General features: G+C 31.7%; 1 protein-coding gene across 1 annotated transcript in view; it reads right to left on the minus strand.

Annotated features, from left to right (window-relative positions):
• Positions 1-15,204, minus strand: part of LOC110038794 (la-related protein 6A-like) — a 36,781-nt gene extending 21,577 nt beyond the window's left edge. The window contains exons 1-2 of the mRNA XM_020743695.1: positions 14,962-15,204; positions 14,730-14,806 (exon numbers count right to left, since the gene is read on the minus strand). Of these exons, the coding sequence (XP_020599354.1) occupies positions 14,730-14,806; positions 14,962-15,204 (320 nt within the window). The remainder of the gene's footprint in view (positions 1-14,729; positions 14,807-14,961) is intronic.
• Between the last annotated feature and the right edge of the window lie 713 nt (positions 15,205-15,917).

Genomic DNA, 15,917 nt, shown 5'->3' on the forward strand with positions numbered 1-15,917 from the left:
ATTTCCTAGCGATTAACAATTTTTAAGCTAAATTCGCAAAATTCACAACCCTTACATCACAAAGGTTGTTAACGATCCGATTTCAAGCCGACCCCTCTGCCCGAATCGACTAAAAAAAAATTAAATCTAAAATTTTAGCTCATAGCTTAGCTCGTCCGATCTCGGTCTGAGCCAAAAATCGAATCAATTTTTCAGTGATGAACGATCTTCGAGCTAAATTCACAGCCCTAATTTCATGCGTATGTGAAATAATTCATTAAGGTGGGAATACTTTAAAATTAAAATTTAATTTTTTGAAATTTTAATTTGAGATGAGTTTCGAACCAAACACGAACTTACTTCGAACAAATTCGAGCTAAACAAAAACAGGTTATTTGGGAGTCATTTTGAACACAAACCGAGAATGAACAAACCTTGGGCTTGCTCAATTTTGGCTCATTTAAATCCCTAGTTAACGGCCTATGAAGGCAAGCTAAGCACTAGCAGCTTGAGACAATTTCTAGATAATAAATCCCTTAAGGGGAAGAGTGTCCACGTGATCCTATCATAGTAGATAAAGATCAATTGTAGGCGACTTGTGAAGTTGATAGAAGCTCTGGCAGGCAAAGTCTAACCAATAATACTTGAAATATAGTCAAAAGATGGAGTGTATAGAGGTCCTGGGAAAAGAATAAATGATCAAACATAGAATCAAATGAACTTCTAAAGGGTCCGTGTTACGCAACTGAAGGACCACAAAGGATGCATGAAAATGGTGAAACTATAATGCAAAAAAGAGATGATCTTATGTAAGTGGATGAATTGTACAGAGACAGTCTAGCAACAAAAGTGTATGGGCAAAATCAATGTTGTGCGGATAATAGAGGCATATAATTGATTGAGGTTGTGAGCCAACTGTCCGAGTGTGTGAAAGAGTAGAGATAAGCACTAGAGTGAGGAGAAACAAAGGTTGGAACAAGTAGGCTAAAACTAAAAAGCTTGAATCATTGTGTCGTGCGCCAAGGCATGCACAAAAGGAATGCATATGTGTATAAGAATGACATGTACAAATAGAAGGTGGCGACATGTAAAGAAGTAGGTGAAAGTGAGGTTTTGGGAGAAAACTACCAAATGAACGTAAACAACCATAACTAGAACATTTCTTAGATAACATTTTAAAGGAGAAAGACTTGCAAACAATTGCATGATTACTAAATTGTAGTTGCAGTGAAAGCATACATACGTCTATACACACGAAAGAATAGAAAAATAAGAAAATATATAATAAAAAAATTCCTCCATAATATAAATTCTCACTATAAAGAAGTTAGTGCATCAAAAATATAGATATAATAAGGGACTCAAAGCGTCTGCATTGGTTACGACAATATTCATGGTACTTGCATTTGAGACATCATATAATGAACTTTTAAATCAATAAATAATCAAAAGTTATTCATGCTTATCCATAAGCACTCATTAAAGAGAATTGAAAGACTACATACCCAAGAGTCTCAAGAGCACAAGTTAACGGTTTTTCCATTATACATAGAAGGAAACCATCTAATAAACCAAAAAAGAGATGTATTAGAATTCTTTTTTTTCTCTTTTATGCAATAGAACTTTAAAATTCTCAATGTTTCCTAAATATTATACAAATAAAATTTTAGATGAAATTAAAACCATAGAAGACCCCAAGAATATTAGCAAACTCAACGAAACCTTGCACTAGTTAGCAAATGGCTCATTGCATGTGTTAAAGCTAGAGGTGTAACTAAAGTAAAGCTATCTCATAAATTGGTCAATAAGTCTGACTCAATGAGCTAAAGAGCTAAGCTTGAGAAAGCCAAAAGAAAAATCATTAGCTAATCAGTAAGCTCATTTAAAAAATATTACTATACATGCACTCAAACTTTTATTATAGTACAATAGTTCAACTTCATAATTATTCAAAATATAGAAAAATTATCTCACTTAATTCGGATAATTTATTATTAATTCTCCTATACTTTCCCATTATTTTTATTATTTTATTACAACTACTTAAGCCGCATCATTTTCTCTCTTTCATAATAAATGAGTTGGCTAGTAATACAACTTAACTTCATAGAATTCAGCGTAATTGAGCTCGATCTCAAATTAGAACTCGATTAATTAATCAATCTCAAGATAAATATAATTCGAGTTTGGCTTAACTCATTTGCACCCCTAATTGGAGAAATAAAATAATCATACCATTAAATCACAAAAAGTTATTCATAATTGGTTCTGTTCTTGCAAGCATTCACCCGAGAATTGGATGACTACATATGCAAATGCCTCGAGCGCATAGATTTAGCACTATTTATTACATTAAGTTAACCATCTAATAAACAAGAAAAAGATATTAGATAAATATGTTTTCTTTAATGCATCGAAAGCTTCCAATTTCTACTCAACTAAATATTTGATGCATCGCATTTTTAAAAGCATTTAACCCTAATATACCTCCAAGAAACCAATAAACAATACACAATAAAAAAAAGTCACATGCACCAAAATGAAAATTTTGATTTTATCATTAAATAAATAAAATGCCTGCATAAATGCCTTATAGCAATCATAAAATGACATTAGAAGAGAATGTATACATGTGCTTAAAAGAACATGAGTTATGGGTTTTCTATCACATATAGGGATCCTTTGGTTGTTTGCAAATGAACATCAAATTTTAGAAAACAAAAATTTTGCCTTCAAACATCATGAGTTTAAAATAAGCTCCACAATTTTTTTGATGTTTTGAAGGAGTTTATAGAGTTAACTATTGCTAAATTTAGTCAAATGACAAAATCTAATAAATTCAAAGCATTCCAAACCATGTATATAATTTCAAATAACATAATGCTCTCTTGAATAGGGATAAACATCCAATAACCATAGAAGGTGACATACAAGAATAGGGATAAACATTCAATTATCTACAGGTTTTCGAGCAGCACGTGGCTCCCTATGCGTTAATATAAAAAGAAGGTACAAAAGTGAGGAGGGAATGAGGATCCCCATCTAAAAACAAAGGGAGGGTCATCATTGGGGTTCCTCTATCCACATTACAACTCCACGCTAAAAAATGAAAGAAAAGTGATAAAAGGTATTGTGAACCCAAAATACATGAGAACCAATATACCAAAAGAAAATTATACCCAATATATAAATGTACACCAAAAACAACCAAAAAATCAAAGAAAGAGCTCGAGTGATTCGATGAGTTTGAAGAGATGGCATGAGCATCCAGTTGAGACCCAAATAAGTCATGTGTAGAGCAAGCCACATGAGAATCCTGTAAAGATCAAAACAAAGAAACAAAAGAGAGAAACCACATCCATTTCCATCATAGAAGACAGTAAACATAGGAGACCAAGACCACACTATAAATATATTTAAGAAAACCTGTAGATAATTTTATTACTCCAAAAAATATGGCTAAGATTGGAGACAGTGGAACCCTCTAACCAATACAAAAAAAAATACAACACTCACCCCTAGGGTTCCATCATCCAATTACAAACCCACATAGAAAACACCAATATATATATATATATATATGTCTGTGTGTGCGCGCGCGCGCGCGTGTAAATATATATATCTATTGACCTAAATATTTGATAAATAACTTTTCATGATGAGCTAAAAAGTCTTAAAATACATCCAGAGAACAAATATCAAAATTTCATAAATAGAAAAGATAGTTAATCATGAAGTTAACATATGTAGGATAAAAAATAAAGAGACAAAAAGAATCTTTAAAGGGCCACGGATAAGAAAAATAAAAAAATAATAGCTATAATACATTTGTCTTATACCACTGATGCTATAAATAGAAAAGTGACTTAAATTTTGTGGGTATTTCGTAAGGGATGGTGCTTCCCTATTTATGCCATAGGATCCTAGGTTACTCTAAGTAACTTATATAAAAAAAGTACTAATTACATTGGAAATGAAAAAATTAGAAAAAAATAACTTAATGATAAAAAAAGTATAACAAAAATAAACTGTATAAATTCCCACTATAAATAAGTTAGTACATTTCCCACTTTAGATATGATAATGATGCATCACAAAACCAACAAGACATAAACAATGCCAATTTGATATTGAAAGTAGTGGCTAGAGATGTAGTCAAGGTATTAGTTGCACTAGAATTGCAAGTCACCAAAGGAGCATAGCTGACCTGCGGATGATATGGTAGCATGAATTAGAAGCAAAAAGTTTGTTGCATGAAACAAGATTCATGTTAAAGGAGTCATGGATGAGATCATTAAATAGAGGAATCAACAGAAAACATCAACAAAGTGTATCAACAAATAAATGTCAATAAAGAGTATTGACAAAGGTAGACATAGTATGTGCAAAAACACCCACACGATTGACACTAGAGAAGATAGGTAGGTTATAGAGATGTATAGATCTACAAGAAATAAAGTAGTGACGAAGTGCACGATAGCCAATTCTAGGGAGCAATAGTAGGCAATCTGTGAAGGCAATGGAAATTCTAACAGCTTAAGGTGAAATGTAGATAATAAAATGCTAAGAAGGGTGATCAAGTGATCAAGTGACCAAGTGTCATAGTAGTCAATGATAGAGATCACATGCAGACGGCTTGTGAAGTTGAGAGAAGCATTATCAACTTGAAGCAATGTATAACCAGTAAAACACTTGAAATATAGTTGAAAGCTGAGTGCATCGAGAACTAGGGAAAAGAATAAATAACCAAATATGGGATTAAGTGTAACAAAGTAGTTCTATCAGGCACGTGCCATACAATTGAAGGATGCAGAGGATGCATGAAAATGGTGAAACTATAATGCAAAAATGAGATGATCATGCATGCGTGGGTGGGTTGTGCAAAAACCACCAAGTAAAAAAGCCATTAGTATAGGCAAGATCAATGTTGTATAGAAGCATATAACTGATTTGAGAAAAAACACTCAATTGTGTGCAAAGGTGGCTATAAGCACTAGAGGGAGGAGGCACATAATTGTTGGAACAAGTACGCTAAACCTCATAACCTTGAGGCATGGTGTCGTGCGTCAGGGCATGCATAAAAGGAATGCAATCGCGTATAAGAATAATGTGTTTGAATATAAGGTAGAGAGACGAAAAGAAAAAGCAATTTAACGTGAGGCTTTGGGGGGAACTACCAAATGATCACATATATAACCTTAAGTAGAACCTTTCTTTAATATCATATTAAAGGAGCGAGATATGGAAACGAATGCATGCTTACTAAATCATTGTTGTAGTAAAGCATACATTTGTTTATATAAGCACAAAAGAAGAGAACAATAAAAAAAATATCCTCAATAATATAATTTCTTACTATAAAGAACTTAGCACATTAATTATTTAGATATGGTAAGGAATTTAGGCGGTTATGTTAATGTTCGTAGTACTTGCATTTGAGTCATAAAATTAAAAATATTTATATCAATAAATAACAAAAAGGTATTCATGCTAGTATACACGCACTTATTCGAGAGAACTTAAAGATTACACAAACAAGTGTCTTAAAATCACAAGTTAACGATCTTTCCAATATACAAAGAAGAGGACCATTTAATAAACAGAAAAAAATGATAGCTTTAAATTTTCTTGATTCAAAATATTTTATGAATAGAGTTTTTTGATACAATTAAAACCATAGAATCCCCCAAAATATTAGCAGGCTTAAAGAATCGCTTGCACTGGTTACCAATTGACTCATGAAGCTAGGGTTAAAAAAAATCAAGCTATCTCATTAATCAGCCCATAAGTCAACTTGATTAGCTAAAGACCCTAGCTTGAACAAGCTTATTAAATCATAAGCTCAAGCGCAAGCTCATTTAAAAAATATTACTATAAATGCACTTAAATTTTTATTAGAGTTCAATAGTTTAATTACAAAACTGTTAAAAATATACAAAACTTATATTTCACTAAATTCAAAAGATTTATTATTATTTATCATCCACCTTCTCATTATATTTATCATTTTATTTCAACAACTCAAAGCAATATAATTTTTCTCTTTCATAACAAGTGAGCTTGCTAGTGAAGCAACTCAAACTCATAACATTGAGTTCAAGTAATCGCAAAATTAAGCTCAATCTGAAGTAGAAGTTGATCAGTTAATCAACCTTAGAGTCAAAAGATGACCCAAGCTTGGCATAACTCATTTGCACCCCCTAATTGGAGCCATTTAATAATCAATTCTTAATATTAAATCACAAAAAATTGTGCATAACTGGCTCACTACTATCAAGAATTCACACGAGAACTGGACAATTACATGTATACAAGTGCCACAAGAATTGATCACTATTTATTACATTAGGTGAACCATCAAATAAACAAGAAAAGGAGAGGAAGACAAATATGTTCTCTTTCATGCTTCGAAACTTTCCAATTTCTCATTTCCTAAATATTTGATGAATCACATTTTTAGAACTTAAAAACCCTAAACTACCTCCAAATTCACAATAAAAATTATAAACACAATTTCACATACACCAAAAAGTATAGCAAATTAAAATTTTGATTTTATCAATAAATCACAAAAAGGCATGCATGAATGGCTTTAAGCATTCATACGATAAAATTGGAAGACAATGTCTACATGCGACTAAATGAACATGAGTTAAGGGTTATTCATCACATATAGAGCTCATTTGGTTGTTTGCAAGTTAAAATCGTGTTTTAGAAAACAAAAAATTTTGTCTTCACACAATTTGAGTTTAAAACGAAGTCCACATTTCATTATTTGATATTTTGAAGGAGTTTTTCGAGATAAAATTCTACTCCTAAATTTAACAAAAATGACAAAATCTAAGGAATTCAATGTTTTTAAAAACATGTTTTCTAATTTTGAACAAACTAAAGGTCCCTTAAATAGGAATAAAAATCCAATAACCAAAAAAAAATGGAGATATATAAAAAATATATGTTCCCTTTTATGGAGTAAACAATTGACTTTATATAGTGACCTAAAATATTTGATAAATAACTATTTTAGATGAGCAAAAGACCCTAAAATAGTTCCAAAGAATGAATGTTAACAAATCATAAACAAAAACATAGTTTAGCATGAAGTGATATACCCTAACAATTGTAGCAAGATGAAACTCAGAAACTTTTCTTTTTATCTATTTCAAAAAAATATTCTAAAAAGATTCTCATACACCCTAACTTTTAATCCTTTCTTCTCAACATTTTGTTTGTGTTCTTCTTTTCTTTCTTCTCCATTTTTAACAGCACAAGTATCTCTCAAGGAAAAAAATTGATTTTCATCTCAATATTACTTTTAATAAAAAAAAATACTTTTAATCTCAATTTTACCCTTCATGTTCTTGATTTATTTGTTAGTTTATCAAACTCATTTTTTTTTGTCACACCCTTAACCTAAAAAGTACTTAAGAAGAAACAATATAATGAAAAAATTTGTAAATATTCTTCCTACTTCTCAAAGTAGTTCCTTCTTCACCTCTTCTTGTTCCTTAAAGGAAAGAAAAAGTACTTCTCAAAAGAAAATGTTTTCTCCTCTACTTTTCTTATTTTGATTAGAAACAATCTTCAGCTAGCATGTCCACTCTATAAAAAGAAAGAAGCAAAAAAGTTCAATATGCATCAATATAATTCCCCTCACACGTTTGCCTTCTTAAAGTTCTCCACCTATTGAAACCTTCTCCCTTTCTTCTTTCCAAGAAAGAATAATCGAAGAATAAAAAATACACTTGTCAATTTTCACTGCTCCAACAACATATTAGCATAAGAACATCAGAGTCAAAGCAATAGTTACCCGTATTATTTCTCCTAGGAACTAAAAGTTCATTCTCATTCTTACTAAACAAGAACGACAAGGAGATAGTTTGAGATCAAGTATGGATAGGAAATACACATCCTAAGAGCTCCTTTTCTTCCTTTGCAACAGAAAACAAAGCAACCAATGCAATCACAAAAACAATAACAGAATAAAAATTACTTCTAAGCTTTAAGGTCAAGCATATCTGACATAGACTAAGAAATTAGGTGTCAAAAATTAAGGAATAAAGCTTGTAACAAATTCGCAGAAGATGTAGTGTATAAAAAAGAGAGTAGCAAAAACAAGGTGGAAGTAGAGGATTATGATAACTGAAACGAACATATGAATACTATTTTCTTTCCCAGGTTATCAAACCCAAGAAACTGTAGCGAACAAAAGAGGGAGTGCACCTACAAGGTAGAATGAGAAGATTTTAATAGCTGAAAAGAGCATATGAAACCCTTTCACTTTTCCAGGTAATTTAATCTAAGTTTCAACAGAATGTTTTTATCTAATCGTGTGATAATGGTTGGATCCCCCTATATATGGAAGGTGAAAAAATATCAAAGAAATGAAAAGAGATTATACAGGAGATCATATCACCAAGGCTGTGGAAGAAAATATTAAGATAATCAACAATGGTAGAAACAAAATACTAAGAATCACACTGCAAGGAAACACAATGAAGGAAATGAAAAGATGGAAGTAAATTTGTATGTAGAGAACTAATAGAGGGTCTGAGAAGAAGAAAAACATTATAAAAAAAAAAGGTTTGAAGGATTATGTAGCCATGAAGAATATTACTGAAAGATCTTAGAACATGGAAAAATGCTTCAAAAGTAAAAAATGGAGTAAAGCATCTTAAACCCAAATATACATCAAATATAGTGTCTTTATTAAAATAAATGAGGGAACAGTTAACATGAATCAGCCCTAGACAAATAAATACATCAGTCCAACTAAAATGATAACCAATGCAATAACTTCAAGAAAAAATGTGGCAATAGAAGATACAACACAATAAAAAATATAGTATGAACTGCAATATGTTTCACCCACAAAATATTTCCAGTGCACCACACTTTAAAGATCATACGAGCACTTGCCATAAGGCAAAGCTAAACTAGAACCCTTCTAAATTAGTTGAATTACTAATGTCAAGTCATCAATCTAGTGCCCAGCAGTAACCACCTGCAGAAAGGTGACAATTTGCCCACGCGATAGTAACTAAATACATAAATAAAGGATAAACATTGTTCTTGTTAATTCGTATCCATCACAATTATGTCAATGATGACATTACTGAAAATTGTATCCACATAGGGACTTTTTTGGGCTAAATTTTATTCTTTAATTTTTCTTTTGCTTTTAAAGACAAATTTTAGTCTACTTTTTACACATATTTGTTTCTTTTTTTTTCTAAAAATAGATGATCATGATTTTTACAACACTCAAAACGGTGTTTTCGGCAACCAAAACTTAATCGAACATGTTGAATATGGTTTGTTTCAAATTAAAACATAAAGAAAACAAAATAAATACAAAAATATAACTTAATAAAAAAGATGTCCCAAACGGCCGCTAAGAAAAATTTTATCTGATATTTTCTAAACATGATATCGATTGAACCATTTTAACTATTTCCTAATATAGTCTTGGGGTGACAGACTACACGTGAAATTTTCATAACATTAATGCATAAAAAGCCATGTATCAAAACTACTTCAAGCAGATGTACTGTGTACTGTATGACCAAAATGCTTGACTGAAACCAGAGGACATACAAGCCCACTGTAGCAATCATTCCTAGTAACTGAGAGAATCAGAAAGCAATTTGTTCTTAGTCATTCAGGCCTTAACTAGAAGCTCGGCACAACCACAAAACAGCCGCACCAGGAGTATCATCTAGCTAACCAAACCTGTCATAAGTACCTGCATTACCTCATCAAGTTCATCTCTATTCATAGGTCACCAACTATGACTTTCTATAGGTTCAGCATGCAGCTAAACCAATCAATGGACAGATGAGTGAATGTCTTCAGATGAAACATTCCTAGTAATAGAGAGAATCAGAAAGCAATTTATTCTTAGTCATTCAGGCCTTAACTAGAAGCTCGGCACAACCACAAAACAGCAGCACCAGGAGTATCATCTTAGCTAACCAAACCTGTCATAAGTACCTGCATTACGTCATCAATTTCATCTCTATTCTTAGGTCATCAACTATGACTCTCTATTCTATAGGTTCGGCATGCAGCTAAGCCAATAAATGGACAGATGAGTAAATGTCTTCAGATGAAACATTCCTAGTAACAGAGAGAATCAGAAAGCAATTTATTCTTAGTCATTCAGGCCTTAACTAGAAACTCGGCACAACCACAAAAACAGCGGCACCAAGAGTATCATCTAGCTAACCAAACCTGTCATAAGTACCTGCATTACGTCATCAATTTCATCTCTATTCTTAGGTCATCAACTATGACTCTCTATAGGTTCAACATGTAACTAAGCCAATCAATGGACATATGAGTGAATATTTTCAGATGCAACATTGACAGAAGGAACCTCTTCTCAGTACAAAATCAAGATGCCATAAGCTAACCTGACCATAATTCAAAAATACCATGATTGTGCAAGGATGGCTAAGAAACAAGAAGAGGATGGTGTTTCTAGAGTACATAAACCAAATAGAAAACATGAAACGTGAAGAGGGTTATAATGTAGAATAAAAAAAGTTATTAGTAGACTTAAATTTCACGATCAAAATACAAGTGTAGATGTCGAAAACCATCAAAAGCATTAATTTGCCAACAATTAAATTAAAACTACCAACAGAACCAACATAGTAAGAAGAACAAATCAAAATTCTACCATAATGTTGCAAGCAAGCCAAACATAAGCAGGTTTACTTGTTCAGCTTGGATCATGAATAATCGGGTTGAGCATGAACAATCTCAATCTCATTGACAAAACATACTTTCCTTTATTCAACTTTTTTATCATCCCGAACATGAACAATAGGCATAATTGATAAAAACAAATGTATAAACAAAGTTTTGTTTGACAATTCAAATACAAAAAAAATTGTTGGTTATTTATGGTACCAGTTGTTTTAACCATCATAGAACTTACAACATAAACTATTTATTATTATCAGCATATATTCATTAATTTTAATAGTAAATTACAGGAATAAAAATGACTTTAATTTGGAGATCTTGTCTTGGAATTCTATTGATTCATAATATGAAAAATTTTGATTTAAGAAAAAATCATTCTATGTGACGCCCCTTTCCTTCACCTAAAGGGAGTTATAAGGCTATATGTAGAATTGAGTTAATATTAGGAAAATAGAGAATGATTCTTCATTTTAATTTTATTAATATCAAACTATTACATTTAAAAGAAATAAAAAAGATCAAAACAACAATCTATTATCCAATAAACTTTATGAGTAAGATTCTATATGCATTTTATTTAAATATTTTATTAAACTTGAGAAATTGGAATGCCAGAAATTTCAATATTTCACTTCTACAATTGCTTTCAGCTTATTCTTCTTCTAAAAGAAATTCCAACATTGATAGCAATAAATCTTCTTTCTTTTTAGTGTAGTTTGCAGTGGCTCTTTAGTTCATATTAAGTCCCCTTCCTTTTGATCTTATCAAAATCCCACAAACATAATAGGCATAAGATCCATTCTTTGCCTATAATAGATATCTCATGGGAAAAAGGCATTTCTCTTTTATGCAAAAGAATTAAAATGATGACAAGAAAAAGATTCTACAAATTTTATACTATTACATTTGTTCATCAAGAGACTCGACTTTCAATTTTGTCATAAAAGCTCTTCAACATGAATTTGCATAATTGGTGCCACAATTAAGGTCAAAATAAAGTTTAGATGACACTTACATTTTTTTTTCACATTTAATTTGTCTCAGAAATGAATTACATATTGCAATTCAACCAGCCAAAAAATAAATTATAATTCAACTGAATAACACATGTAGTTGACTATTGATTCTTCTTGCTAGTGAACTTGTTGGAAGGTGTCCAACAACTTGTGAAGGAAATGAGGGAAGCCGCTTTGGAACTCGCTGCTAGAATGCATCACTACACAGCTATTTGTGGAGGTGGGGAGAAGCTCTATGCTAATCAGTTAAATTGCAATGGTTTCTATTTCTTTTTCCTTTTCTTTTTTTTTTTTTTTTTGTTAGTGAATTGCACACTTTAAAAACAAACTAAATAAGATAAAACATAAGTATCATCTGAGCATTTCTTCGATTGTAATTCCTACAAGAAATAAATACCAATTATGTAAATCTATATTAGAAAAGTCTTCTACTTCAATAGAGGAATGCTCTCTTGATTAACAAATTAAATACTATAAAATCTTATGAACTTTCAAATTTCCATAATATTTTCTCCTGCTTCAAAGAGAAATGACTTCTTCCCATGAACTTCTTATTTAAGGAAAAAAACCAAAATAGACTAAAGAGTCATTATAATTAGTGAAATCACATAAAAAATAATACAATATTTGATATGACTAGTGTGAAACTTTTTTTCATATAGAAAACAAACTAAGAACCCATGAAAAAGAAAAACACTGAAATTATCTGCATTACAATCTCTTTAATGTAATTCAACATTTAATTAAAGTGCATATTGAATCCTGGTCATAAGTTTGGCGGGAAGAGAAAATATTCAGTTGTTCTCTATTTATTTTTTATAAATTGATATTAATAAAATTAAGGAAAAGGAATCATTCTATTTTAAATATTTAATAAATTCCAATTGCAGCCAACTTGTTGAAGTGAAGAAGAGGCGGCAAAGAACATGACTTTTTTGTATTGAAATTTGTTGTCATATTAAAAATTTGTTTTCATATCAAGTTTTCATTGTATGCCTTCTTGCTACAAAAACTTAAATATATCAATTAATTTCAAGGCCCCTAAACATTTAGGTTAAGAATGTTTATTGTTCTTACAAATTTTCATAAGGATATCAACAAATATTAATAGAGAATCTAGAATCTTACACCTAAATAAGAATTATGAAAGATAATAAGCTACCTTACTATCATTTTTGTTGGAAGGCTCTTTTAAGCATTTAGCATGAAAGAACAAAACTAAGCCTAAACAAGTCACTTATATGAAAAGAAAGCAAATTTTATCAAGTAAATAATGAGTATATTGTAAACGAAAATCTAGTTCAATATTCTAGTAATCAGAAATCCTCAAATAAACTCAATCAAATGAAGGTATGATTCAAGCTAACAAACGATAGAAATCCTAAAATTAAATCCTGCTTGCAGCCAAACAACGCCTAAGATTCAACAAATGCAAGAAAAGCACAGGACAGGACTTCTATGCTACAACTCAATAAATATTATAAATTTGAAAAAATGCAATGACCCATAATTCTTATCATCAATTATCTAAATAGTTCATGGTTATTGATTCAATACATCTAAAAAAGAGGAGGAACAAAAAGAGGAAAGGAAGAAAAAAAGAAACTGAAAAAGGGGGTGCTCACTTAGTGTAAAGCAAGAGTCTAGAAATTAGATTCAAGGTGAGAGAAGTAATGGATTCGTCAAGGAATTGGATCTGATGCCTGTGAGAAGAGCAATAGAAACATGGAGATGGTCAATAAAAGCAAGAAATCAAATAGTGAATTCAAATGGACCTTCAACTGTTGAAGATGAAGATAGGTTTCAAAAGAAGAATCAGATGGCATAAAGACAAAAAAAGGTTGGCAAAAGGGTTTTGAAAAGGCTTGTAACTTTTGGATAGAAACCAAAGAGCACATGAATAAACAAGCCGAGAAACGTAAGCAGCAGAAGACAAGAAGTGGTGAAGGAATTTGAATGGTTTCTTTTCATGTTACATTTTATAATTAGGGGCAAAATATCAAATGGCACTTAGCAGGTGGATTGGGCCTAGTAGAATCACTTTAATTAGTAGATGGTTTTAAACTTACGCAAGAAAGGAGAAGAGTTTTTTCGGTCAGAATTTAGAGAGGTGAAGAGGAGAAGTTTTTTTCTCAGAGAAATTATAAATTTCATCCCTTTAACAATAAAAAAATAAATAATCAAATAATTTAATTTAGTGAGCTAAACGGTTGGATAAAACAAAAAAGATCTTCTCACTTCCAAAGAAAATAAAAAAAAATGAATTGAAATCATCAAATTAAATAAAGTGAATGACTAGGATTCAATATTGTAAGAAACATAATTCACATATGATCAAGCCAAACATTAACAATGAGCAAAGTTAAAAAAACCAAAAATGCATCAACAAAGTTTTGTTTGATGATTCAATGCAAAATAAAATTTTAGTTATTCACAGTACAACTTACCTTGAGCGTCACAGAAATTAAAGTGATCCATTATCATTAACATATATTCATCCATTTTTACAGTAAATTACATGAATAAAAAATAACTTCACCATGTTTGGGTGCATGTGGAGGTGCATATATACACACACATATGCACATGCACACATAAGTTCCTACAGGTTGCCTTGTTCGTATTTGTGTTTGACTAGTTGAATACAAAAGCCAATAAGTTTTGATCAATCATGTTATGATTACTTAATGTGCAAACTCAACACAAACAATTGTGGAGCAAATGACACTTCACGGACCAACTGTTCTTATGACAACCCTAATAATCAGGTAAAGATTAAACAGAAGAACTGAATTTGCCAATATTGACACATGTCCTTGGAAAGAATAAACGTTTGGAAGTTAAATTCTAGCGCATTTTCTCTGATATTTGGCGATGTCTTTCCCAGCATAACAAGATCTTCGCCCAACAAAATTTTTGTCTCAATAAAGTCTCCAAGGAGATTCAACAGGCTGACCCCAAATAATAATAATAATAATAAAAGTGAGAGAACATAGGTTCAATTTTTCAGTCTTACCATACCCCTCCTTGTCCTTCCTCACATGCTTCAACAGAAAAACATCGTTGGGAAGATTTTCGTCACTGAAGTAATATTCAACCTGTAAAAGCGCCAGTGATAAAGTCACACAAAATCATAACAAACCGGAAAAAATTACATCCCAATGTCATTAGAGAAGAATAATCATTGATAGAACATGAAAGTGAAACTACATTCACAAGAACAAGTTGAAGAAAGGGTTCGCATAAGAATCACCTGCCGCACGATCTTATCAAATAGAGCATGATGAAGGGAGGCAGCACAAGAAGAACGCGAATTGTCTTCGGTAACATGGCGTGAACCCGCGTGCACCGGCTCGCAGTCTTCAAGGCGGTCTTGGGTTTCAGTATCGTCCAACGGCGAATCAGAGGCGATAGGATCTCTGGAATCGTTAGAGGCAGGGGACCCGCCGGCTGCCGGAGGAGGGGGAGGGGAAGGAGCCGGCTCTAGGATTGCCATGTCAAAAAGACGCGCTGGCGGCCGACCCTTCTCCCCCTGCTCGACAGTGTGGCCCTCTCCATGAATTTATAAGGTGGTCGAAAACGGTTGCTTCGTACGATATAGCAATGGATTTAACCCATATTCACCCGACCACAAAAAAAAATCAATAAATAAATATATTATATTATATTATATTATATTATATTATATTATATTATATTATATCCAACTCTCCCTTAAATCATTTTCTCCTTTATTCAGATTTATTAAATTTAGGCCGTTGTTAATTGCATCATCGGACTTATCGAATTTGATAAGTCTTATTAAAAGTATATTCGGCGCTGCAGACACACCGCTAAGGGTTTTAGCATGTAGATCTCATGTTGAAGATGGACGTACTAGACCCTGTTTCAGATTAATTGTTGGTTTGGGACAATTTTCTCTATTTGCATTTAAGATCATCATTATAATTTTATTTGAAAATTTGTTTTTTCTTATTTTCTAGAAGTTTTTATAGTGCAAAATTATTTTTTTTGTGTTATAGTCATACTTCTACCATAATCATCTCCTTTATGAGCCATGCTCCCAGTCATTCTTACTTAAGGGTTGGCTCCTAGTCATACGCAATAAACTCACTTATGCTATATCATTTACATGGTAGAAAACTACTTAAAATAGAAGTCATAATCTTGCTTGCAGTGTAGTTATCTTCTTCCAAACTAACCCATGAA

Source organism: Phalaenopsis equestris, unplaced genomic scaffold (genome assembly GCF_001263595.1).
Source record: "Phalaenopsis equestris unplaced genomic scaffold, ASM126359v1 Scaffold233881, whole genome shotgun sequence".
NCBI lineage: Eukaryota > Viridiplantae > Streptophyta > Magnoliopsida > Asparagales > Orchidaceae > Phalaenopsis > Phalaenopsis equestris.